The sequence below is a fragment of the Anabrus simplex genome, chromosome 3 (genome assembly GCF_040414725.1).
Source record: "Anabrus simplex isolate iqAnaSimp1 chromosome 3, ASM4041472v1, whole genome shotgun sequence".
Taxonomy (NCBI): domain Eukaryota; kingdom Metazoa; phylum Arthropoda; class Insecta; order Orthoptera; family Tettigoniidae; genus Anabrus; species Anabrus simplex.
The window spans coordinates 45,880,105-45,892,136 of record NC_090267.1 but is presented as its reverse complement, the minus strand read 5'-3'; the positions used below and the strand labels follow the sequence as shown (position 1 = coordinate 45,892,136).

General features: G+C 41.5%; 1 protein-coding gene across 1 annotated transcript in view; it reads left to right on the top strand.

Annotated features, from left to right (window-relative positions):
• LOC136866644 (nose resistant to fluoxetine protein 6) overlaps nucleotides 1–12,032 on the top strand; it is a 77,005-nt gene that overhangs the window by 40,987 nt on the left and 23,986 nt on the right. Inside the window, exon 9 of the mRNA XM_067143762.2 lies at nucleotides 4,899–5,088. Within this exon, the coding sequence (XP_066999863.2) occupies nucleotides 4,899–5,088 (190 nt within the window). The remainder of the gene's footprint in view (nucleotides 1–4,898; nucleotides 5,089–12,032) is intronic.

Genomic DNA, 12,032 nt, shown 5'->3' with positions numbered 1-12,032 from the left:
CTTTGATTCATCTGGCAGGAGTATAGTGATCTCAGGACCATAACAGTTTTCTGCTGGAGTACATCTGTGAGTATTTTCTGTAATTCTTGGATGTAAAGCAGATACTAAAAGAAACCGCTCCTTAACAGTATCATGGAGGCAGGAATTCTAACCGGCAGAGAAATAGGAAAATCGGTTTTCATACCAAGAATCCCATTGATCTCAAATGATTTGTCATTTTGTTTCAAACGATTACAATTTCCAGTGATATTAGCTAATAGTATGACCACCAATATGACTCAGCATCAAACGTTCCACAACTGCGGAGTTAATTTGGAGGATTCCCTGTTTCACACATGGTCAGCTCAACGTTGCTTTCTCTCGTGTCGGACAAGCAGAATATAAGTTTGTGCATGCGCCAGACAATAAGACATCAAATGCAGTGTACAAGAAATGACTTAGAATGTAATAATATTATGTACCCCGAAAAAGAATACAAACATAAAGAGAAGAAGAAGAAGATGAAGAAGAAGGAGCAGATAAATGTTTTGCAATTCACGTCCTCTGTATTCTGTAAAGAAGACCGCGCGGATGTATAAATAAAACCAAGCGAAGCTGTTTGTCCTCAGCTGGTAATAAAAATAAAATTTATTATTATAACAATATTATAAATAATTTGTTACTATTGCTCACCTGCTATTTTTCTACGAGGGCTATGAATAAAGTAGATAGAATGCAACATTTAATGAACTAACAAGTAAAATTGCAGTACATGCCTTCATTGCAGTTAACCGCAAAGTCAAATGTCGGGAAGTCATACGAGACTGTTGGCAAGGCGTTCCCTGTTGATGACAGCGACGGACTGCGCGGATTTCAGATACCAAACCAAACCAAACCAAACCAAACCCCACGGCACTAAATCCCTTGAATAGCCTTGGCCTATCAAGCGACCGCTGCTCAGCCCGAGGGCCAGCAAAAAACGAGGTGTCGTGTGGTCAGCACGACGAATCCTCTTTGCCGTTATTCTTGGCTTTCTAGAACGGGGCCGCTACCTCACCGTCAGATAACTCCTCAATTCTAATCACGTAGGCTTAGTGGACCTCGAACCAGCACTCAGGTCCAAGTAAAAATGCCTGACCTGGTCGAGAATCGAACCTGAGTTCTCCGGTTAAGAGGCAGGCACGCTACCTCTACACTACGGGGCCGGCGCGAATTTCAGATACCACGTCAGGAAATCGGTGTCGTGCGAGCGGTTCCTTCGACTTCGGAAATAATTTGAAGTTACAAGGAGTCTTGTTTTGTGAGTAAGGAGGGTGTTCCAAGACCTCCCAATGCAACCTTCGCAATAAGATCTTGACATTGTTTGCGACATGACAACGTGCATTGTCATGCAACACGATAAGGCGGTCGTCTCTCAATAAACGTGAACGTTTGCGCCGCAAAGCTGGACGCAGGTGTCGCTCCAGAATTCGCCAATAGTAGTCACTGTTGACGGATTGTCCTTCAGGTACAGTATTCTTAAGAATAACACTCTCGTACTCATATGCCTTGTAACGGTTCAAATCCCGTTACAAGGTGATATCTGTATTTTATTATTATTATTATTATTATTATTATTATTATTATTATTATTATTATTATTATTATTTTATCTGTGTTATTATTACTATTGTATTATTATTATTATTATTATTATTATTATTATTATGTCCGTACTATTATTATTTTATCTGTGAGATTACTATTATTGTATTATAATTATTATTCACTTTAATTCTGCAATGCTTGTCGCTTGCGTGATTGTAGTTAAATGTATGCATATATACGTGTGTGTAGATTAACAGTAAAACATGTACAGTAGGAGTTGCTATATATATCAGATGTGAATATGACATTGTTACATTGTGAAATACTGCTGGCGTTACTGTCAAGTCATCGCTACGTCATCGTGCGTATTTAGCGGTGAGCTCACTTCGTGGGAGTTACCTAGGGTGCCACGGGCGATTTCGCTATAGGGTGTAATATTTGTCGCGAGGTGAGAGTAGATCATAGTTATTTCTAGAGATTACGTAAGTGTGTCAACCAACGTCTATAAAAGGTGGCTGCATATTGTAGCGTCAGTCATTATTCAATTGGAAGCAGAGGCCACATTTGGCCGGAGTGTGAACGAGATGGAGAGGCCTCAGTCGGTCAGTCAACGAGAGTCAACAAGAGTGAACGAGCTGGAGAAGACTCAGTGAGCCATTAGTCATTGGTCATTGAGAGAGTGAGGCCAAAGTTGGTCTGTCACTTAGTTAAAGATACGGACGGAAAGGCTTACTATGGAGTCATAGAAGGATACACTTGCAATGAAGTCATACCGTACAGACTTACCAAGAAGTCATATTATATGGAGAAGAAGTAGTCACATGGATACATCACCAACTTAGGGGTGACACATCTACAGTAAACACCAGATAAAAGGAATACGTCGTAATTACACTCAAAGTGTTGAAGGTACAGTCAAGTGAACAAGTGAGGGATATATTTCGTGTATTATTGTTAAATGTCCGGTCAAGAAGAATTCAAATTCATGCCCAGTTTATTTCAATTGCAATGTCATAATTTCATATTCTCACCTATCTTATCGCAGCAAGATTTACTATTTTTTCTGTACTATTTAATGAATATATTCTGTTCTATCAAATTAATTTAGCGTTTCATTTCCAGAGTAGAATAACATGACCTCTAATTTAATGGGGAAACCGAACGCCAATCTCCTTTTCTCAGAACTTATATGGTATGTTGTCAAAAGTAAGCTTATTACCCCACACCCTAGAGATAGTCAAGATTCTCATTCTATTATTGCTGCACTGAGTGGTAGCTGGCGCCCTTAAAATAACGTATGTGTAAGTAAGCAGATAAGAACCAAGTGTGAGTACAAGGTCCAACGATTGTGTATTTCATTTAATGAATATTAATTTTATATTTTTCATTATAAATGCAGTTTAATATGTTTTAAAAGTTAGTAAACGAGTTAGGAACTATTACAGCCTCAATCAGCATAAGATTCACCCGACTGGGTTCCTGTCGAAATTTCTATGGACGTGGCGTGTCCGGGTGAAACCATTTATTCGAATGACGCTTTAATTCAGGCTCGTGCTCACGTCTCATCAACGGTGACAATATGCTGTAGAAATGCATCTCCTTCGTTGCGGTTTCTGTCCAGGTGGATGCCAGGCAGTGCTTACCGGTGTCATTTCTGTATGTCGGTGAGTTGATGTGGAACACAATGAAGCGCAATATTCCTCATGTTAGGACATTTCGTCAGCATGTGGCACACCGTTCCATGACTGAGACCAACCTCTACGGATAATTCCCGGACAGCCCATCGATGGTCCACAGAAACGAGACCATTCACGATGTCAATCTGACCTTGAGGAATGGACGGCTGACCTGTGTGTTCCAAGTCCGAATTCTCAATCCGACATGCTCGCAACGCCTTGACCCATCTTGCAACCGAGCCATACGGTAATGCATTCTCGCCATAGGTTTCACGTAATCCTCGGTAACATTCTGATGCATTTTAGCCGCGGGCAAACTCGATTTTAATCCACGAACGCTGATCACTTTTTGAAATCGTGCTTTAATGCGGTGAAAATGACACTATTCGCTTAAACGCCATACAAGCAACGACACTCCCAACTGGATGCCCGTCAATTGCACACTACACATCGACGACAGCGCCACCTGACCGCTCCTATTTGCGCATGCCCGATCTCCTGAGAGTGTCTGGACTACGTTGCCACTACTTTACTAACAGCCCTCGTACTACATTTGCTGTAAGCCTCATTCAACACAAACCACTGTTTTTCCACTGTAGTTAAACCGAAATAACTTTTAAAGGGAATCAATCAGAGATCATATTAATATAAATATTGACAGTTCCTGGTACTAATACCTGTTTTGATATTTTTATTATAAGGGGTCGTAACAGCTGAGTGGGATCGTCATCAAGACGAGAGTGGTTCCAATCCCACTCGAGGCATGTCGGATTTCTTTTATGTATCATGTTCCAGTTTAAGCAGGAATTACCGTGAACAGCGACTATGGTCAAGTTATCAATGGTAATGTAAATCTGTAACCGTGAGTTTGCTTTTTGTGGAGCTTACAGCAGCGAATGCCACTTCATGACATTGAAGTGAAGAACAGGAAATTGAAAATACCAAAGAACAGGACAATGACGGAAAACTTTCTCAGTCGGTTTACTCCAGTGTTTTGGTAAACAGTCATTCTTCAAACCGCTTCCAATAGACCTTCAGCGTTCAAGCATCCTTCTTTGAATGTGTGACATTGTTTACTTAATGTTGTACGTTCCTTCTGTCTTTCTTTCTTTCTTTCTTTTTTCTTTCTTTCTTTCTTGGCACTTTCTTTCCGTCCATCCTTGAATCATTCAATTACCCTTTCATATTTGTTTCCTTTCGTTGATGAATTTTGCTTGCCTTTTCTTTCCTCCTTCTCCCCCATTCACTTCCCTTTTATTTCTATTATCTTATTTCCCTTATTTATTTCTTGTTTTCGTCTATCCTCTATTGCTGCAATCATTGCGTGTTCCATGTTTTCTCGCTGTTTCGTTCATTCCTTCCTCTTCTTTGCTATTTTCAATTTCCTGTTCTATATTACCATTTCTTTCTTCCCTTCCTTCATTTCTGCTGTCTTTCTCCTTCCTTCCCTTCTCCTACTTTATTTCCGTTAATTTCTGCTTCACCTCATTCCTTTCTGTCTTCCTTTCACTTCACCTTTACTTCATTCCTTGTTCCCCTATATTCGTTCATTCACTTTCTCTAAACTTGTCTTTGCTCGTTTATTCCTTCGCTTGTTTTTCTCTTGTCTTCATCACTTTGAACATTTCACTTATCCAGGTCTGATCTGCTGTACAGTTTCAGATCGCTCTCGGATGGATTTTGTCTACGTTCCTGATGCTGGGCTCTATGCACTTGGCCTACCCTTTCCAGCAGCCTGAGTACGTCTATAACCGGCTTGAATCCTCCTTCTACATCAGTCTCTTTCGGCCAGCGTGGTCTCTTGGCGTAGCCTGGATCATCTTCGCTTCCGATCTCGGTTACGGAGGTAAGTTTCGTAGCAGGATATTTAATCCTGGAACCGTACGCCGGGTCACTGAGTGTTTAAGTCGCAGTAACTTATGTTCGCAACCCCTACATTCTCTTACCTCCGTGGTTTTTCTTTGATCTTCGTACTTTCTCAGCTCGTGCACAAATTCTAACGAGTGACGACTGCTCGTACGAGGGTGAATCAAAAAGTAAGTTACACTTCCAAGTTATGGCCATTTATGAAGCCACCTACACATAGGAAACACGACTATGGCAACATACAATGTAATTTCACTTATTCACATATCCCCAATAGACTGTAAACATTTCTCGGAACGATAAACCAACAGTTCGATTCCAGATGCGTAGAAATCATCTCCAGCGCTATGCAACCACCTGCAGACACCTGCTTTCACCTACTCATTGTTTCGGAATCGTCGTTCACCGAGCTAATTTTTCAACTTACTGAACACATGACAATCGCATGGCGCTAAGTCTGGACTGTATGGAGGATGTTGCCAATCCTCCCACTTGAATCGTTGCAGTACTTCGAATGTTTGCCGCGCCGTGTGAGGTGTTGCGTTATCGTCTTCAGGAGGTTTCATAAATGGCCATAACTTGAAAGTGTAACTTAGTTTTTGATTCACACTCGTAAATCAAGCCATGTGTTTGTAGCATTCAGGTTCCCGGTGTGCGGTTAATGAGACTTTATTTCTTTGTAGCCAGCTGGATTTTTCATAATTTTGTAACATGCACCTTTGTAATTTGTGTTAAGATTGTTTGAAATCGCTTGCCTTAAAAGCGATGAACAGATTTTACCACAGTCATACAGGTCTGAGCATGATGTCCTTGATGATTTCGTCGATGCTCGAGACGACGGTGGAACTGAACGTTATTGAAGAAAATGATGTGATAGAATATATATTTTCCCTTCGTGCTTCAGATGAACTTACTTTGATGATGATGATGCTTGTTGTTTGAAGGGGCCTAACATCGAGGTCATCGCAGACCTATGGTGTGTCTCACACAATGGCCCAACTCAGAGTCAACGCAAACCGAGAAGGTTCCCCACCTAGGTGTACTAAACACGGGCGCCGGTATTCCCGTGGTGTTCCTCACATAGTGGGTACTAATCCCAGGCAACGCAGACCCACGGTGCTGCTCATATAGTGGTACAACTCACAGGCTACGCCCAGACCCGCGGTGTTGCACACATGGGTACGACGCACGGGTACTGGAATCCACCAGGCCAGGCTTTTACTGCTACTAATCACAAACCTATTTCGTACCGAATTTAGTGGTACTACTCGCAAGTACAGGCAACCTATGGTGTTCCCCGCGTGATGGTACGATTCAAAATTAGTTTCATGGTTCTAATTCAGTCAGCCCTTGGTCGCCCCTTTTAGTCGCCTCTTACGACAGGCAGGGGATACCGCGGGTGTATTTTACATGTGCGTCCCCCACCCGTAGGGGGTGAACTTACTTTTACCATCCCTGCATTTGCGTGGAGAAGAAGTATAAAACCACGGAAAACCACTTCGAGGGTGGCCGAGGGAGGAATCGAACCCCCCCTTATACTCAGTTGACCTCCCAAGGCTGAGTGGACCCCGTTCCAGCGCTCGTACCACTCTTCAAATTACCTTGCAAAGCCGGGAATCGAACCCGGGCCTCGGGGGTGGCAGCTAATTACGCTAACCAATGCACTACAGAGGTGGTCTAGTGGAGAATTTTGCATATAAAAATGTGTATGAAAATGGAGAAATATTTATATCATTAAAAAATCATAACTAAAGCATGAATCAATGGACTGAAAGATCCATTTGTTAAATTGGGCTCGAAACCCTAGTAAAGATGCTGTAAAAATTACCGCCCTATAATCCAAATAGATTCTGAGGAACCATGTAATATGTAAGTACTTGGCAAGATAGGGCTTTCCTGAGTCCCTTAACCCATCGTCAGCGGTAGGTGTGATCATCTTATTACGTCCTGTAAACATCTTTTATTCCGATGAGAAAGAATATTTATGTTCACGTTGTACCGACACAGAAAGGTCTTATAGCGACGATGGGATACAAAAAAGGCAATGAGTGGGAAGGAAGCGACTGTGGCCATGATTAAGTATTTGCCTTGTGTTAAAATGAGAAACTACGCAAAACCATCTTCAGGGCTGGCGACAGTGGTTCTAACCCACTATGTCCCGAATGCAAGCTCACAGACTGCACATCCAACTCGGCTGTAAAGTGTGCAGTGGATCGCTTTGGCAATAACATCAAGAAACTTCAGTATTTGTCCTGTTTACTGTGTTCGTAAGATCTTCAAAAGATGAGTACCCAAACAATATTTATTCCTCTCTTACCACATTTCCCACACTCTATAGAGGTCGCAGATGCGAACTGTACCACACTTGTGGGCTAGACATTTACTCTTCCTGACGCTAATCCTAAAACTTTGAAGTTTTGCCGATGAGTTTTGACGTATGCTCTATATAGTACAATAGTGAAATATACAGTATACGTACAGTATGCATGTATGCATATATGCATACATGTATGTATGTATGTATGTATGTATGTATGTATGTATGTATGTATGTATGTATGTATGTATGTATGTATGTATGTATTAGGGTTGCCAGGTTTTCACACTAAAAATACGGGCGATTTTGGAAATGATGGCCAAAATAGTCCCATCGTGGCATTATAGACATGTTTTACCTTTAGGAGACCGTTGTACATAACTCTACACAGAAGTAATTTAAAATAAATATCATAGCACTAGGCCTACCCACACAAATCTCTACCTTCATGCAGAGTCTCACCTCCATCCAGAACCAAAAAGAAAGGCATTCTTACAACACTCACCAAGAGGGCGAGACGAATTTCTGAGCCATCAAATATCCAGGTGGAGATGGACACACTCAAAGTTACGTTCAAGGGTAATGGTTACCTTGATTTGCATATTTATAGAGCTCTGCATCCCAGAGAAACGACCAAGCAAAGCTCACAGAAAGAAGAAGTGAGGGGAACTGCCTACCTGCCTTAAATTCACAACGCCACAGATCAAATTGCCAAGGTGCTCCGCAGACACAATATAAAAACCGTGTTTGGCATCGTCACTAAAATTGCTCACAATCTGGGTAAAACCAAGGACAAACTTTCCCCAATTTTACATTCTAGGGTATACGAAATTCCCCGTACTTGCGGCAAGGTATACATTGGCCAGATATGCCGGTCCATTGGTACCTGTATCAAGGAACATGAACGTAATATTCATCTCAACCAGCCAGACAAATCAGGAATAGCTGAGTACGCTCTATCGTCGGGTCATGATGTCATGTACCATCTGCTCGAGCTCTTACCCACACTAGACACTACAGGTACAGCTTTATACGGGAAGCTGTGGAAATACGTAGATATCCGAACAATTTCAACAGGGACATTGGCTGTCAAATAAGCTAATACCTGGTTGCCAGACATTAAGGATTTATATAGGTAGTTCCCTTCCCTGTCCCTTCACTATTAGTATTTCGGTGTTTTCCAAATTCGTACGTTCCTCATCGCCAGATGTTTCATTCCATGCTTGAGTCAATGTAATAGCTTCATATGTGCGTACACCTGTTATGTTATGTGACCCTCGCAGACTGACTCTGATGGTTCCATCAGTTTCCGCTTCGAACGCTAGCGCTGTACCACGTCCGGGGAGCCATCTGGTGACGATCAAACGTACCATTTCCACTTCTATTATGACAAAATTCAAAGCTCATTGTTTAAGAAGCCTTTCTCGTGGACAGTCGAGATTTTCTTCTGATGATGCAGAGCAAAGTTCTCTGCGAAACGTAAAGAATTTCACCTCATTTTCTTGACACGGCATAAGCCCAAAAGCCTATATCATATCGGTGTTTAAGACATTCAATACTGCACTCATACCTAGTTTAGGCATTTATTCCCTTCTTCATTACACCTGGTCACAAGGTATGACACATTAACATAGTTATATGGTCAAAGGACATCGCTACAAAATTTAAAGGTGTCATGTTTTGTGAGCGGACGATATAACCTATCTCTAGGTTCAGAATCGCGTGCAAAATGTGCTCACTGGACATTAGTACTATGCAGAATGCCTGCAGGGGAATAGCCGCCTTATAACAATATCGCATAGTAGTAGGTTGCATTAAACTACATTGGAAGGGGCGGCTGTATCACGCGATATATACTGTGGTATTTTTTATTGTTTTGCTATTTGTTTTACGTCGCACCGACACAGATAGGTCTTATGGCGACGATGGGACAGGGAAGGGCTAGGAGTGGGAAGGAAGCGGCCGTGGCCTCAATTAAGGTAGAGCCCCAGCATTTGCCTGGTGTGAAAATGAGAAACCACTGAAAACCATCTTCAGGGCTGCCGACAGTGGGGTTCGAACCTACTATCTCCCGAATACTGGATACTGGCCGCACTTAAGCGACTGCAGCTATCGAGCTCGGTACTACTATGGTATTTGCAATCTCATCTGCTTGTCCAATGAGATACAGAAGTTTATTTTGGACTCCTTCCAAAGGTTAAATATATATTATCCCAATGGGAACATTTTGCTGTTTTTGAAATTTGAAGCATCTGTTGCTATTGAAAAGAACGTTTTTAACTTGAATGGATCGCTAAGAATGTTCACAAAATCCTATCACTTTCTTGACTATGAGTTCCGCTTTTGTACGACCACATGCCACTTTACGAGCTACATCAGAATCGCTGAATATTTCTTGAAGTAGATTACTTCTGCAGTGTTAAAGTTTAAATTATTCTTCACAGTGTAGTAGATGTAGTTACTTCGGCATCCATGAATTTGTCACTTAATTGTGATGTGCTGCTGGTATTTAAAAATTATGAGATATTCTTGCTTCTCTTTGCATTTCGTTCTTTGCTTTTGTGACCTACAAAAGTTAAGAGGTTAAGGGACTCCGGTAGGACGTATCTTTCCCATGCATATTTTACAAAATTCATTGCACCTTTTCTCAACAACTAATTAAGCTACATGTCTGAAAAAATAAGGTGAACCTATGATGGTATTCTAATACTTTGACACAGAGATTTCCAAAAGTACTGTTTTGTTTGGCAGAATGTTTTGAAAATCAATTTTTTGCACTTTTGCAGGCGCTGTACAGTCAATAATTCGCTCACTATTAGGTAATATCCCTGTGTTAAAGTACTCACAGAGACATACTTTCAAGGCTGTAAAAGTTTCAGGAAGTTCATGCAGGTAGTTTCCGAGAAAAGGTACACGAAATCTTCCAAAAAGGAAACTTACGGGAAACTGCTGTCAAAGTTGCAGAGCATTCTAGAACCATAACATGGGTCATCTGGATCGTCCTGATTGGTTTCTTCCAGCCTTCTCTTCAGTTTTTTTCCGTTCTCTCGTGCCTCATTTTCCACTTCCATAAATGGTTTCTCTTTTTATTTGTCAATCTTTTACATGGCTCGTGCGGTGTGATACCCAACACTAAGTTTCTTCAATGCCTCACAGTTTGACAAGTTGCTAATGTTAAAAGCCAACGGTCGTAGCCGTGTTGAAACACCGGATCCCGTGAGATCTCCGAAGTTAAGCAACATTGGGTTGCCACGCGCTGTTGGTTGGGGGTAAGGGAATGGAGGAGCGGAAAGGAACTGGCCACCCTACCGCATGTAAACTCCGGCTCAGGAACACCTTTGCGGAGGTTCGGACCTGCCTTCGGGCAGAATAACCCTTACCTAACGTTAAAAGTCATTACAGTATCGTAAACAAAAAGTGAATACAATTAATTGCTACAAAAACTGTTTTTGGAATTCTTAACCAATAACACCGTTGATGCACTCATTCTAACTTTGGGTACGGTCATGTAAACACTTTTCCAGTAACTGTACATCAGATAGGTCTTTAAAAATAGGCTTAAGCTCCTCTATTGTAAACTATCCTTGTATACAAATAATTTCGCTGCTGTTTGACTTTTTGTGATTGCATCATGTATCAGTTCCTTTGGGGCAGAGTCCGTTGTTCGGTGCAGAATCAGTAGACGCAACGCTGAGAAGACTGCCACGCCCACATTGCTTCCTTTTAAGTCATTTATTTAAAGCATTTCTAGGTTACAAAAACGTATGCATTATACACCAAATTAAAGAGGACATTCCAAAGATCAATACTCAGCAAAGAAACGAAAATGATAAATTTAATTATTTTCCACCATACCGGAGCCCCTTAATGTTACTAATCTGTTTAAATTTACAGGTTTTCATAAATTATTTTACTTAGTTAACATATGCCTAGGCCTAGAATTTAACTATAAAAAATATATCTATAAATGCATTCTACCAATCTACCAATATACGGTAATAAATTATTACTTCACCTGTAATGATGCATGCCGCAAACAATCTGTTGTCCCTCCATGTGCTATACTGAATTCCCTTCTATATAAATAATTGTTGAGCCTCCGTGGCTCAGGCGGCAGCGCGCCAGCATCTCACCGCTGGGTTCCGAGGTTCAAATCCCGGTCAATCCATGTGAGATTTGTGCTGGACAAAGCGGAGGCAGGACAGTTTTTTCTCCGGGTACTCCGGTTTTCCCTGTCATATTTCATTCCAGCAACACTCTCCACTATCATTTCATTTCATTTGCCATTCATTAATCATTGTCCCAGAGGAGTGCAACAGGCTTCGGCAGCCGGCACATTTCCTATCCTCGCCGCTAGATAGGGCTTCATTCATTCCATTCCTGACCCGGTCGAATGACTGGAAACAGGCTGTGGATTTTCATAAATAATTGTTATTTTTTGCTGATCCCGCCCAGAAATGTTCCTTCCCAATGGAGCAGATACACCCACATATACTGTAGTATGCCTTCTTCTTTGGTGGCGTCTTCTTGTGATCCTCGCCGTCACATGTCCTATCCATAGTTAAATAGATGTACTAAATACGATACAAACTGCACCCTGAACCGAG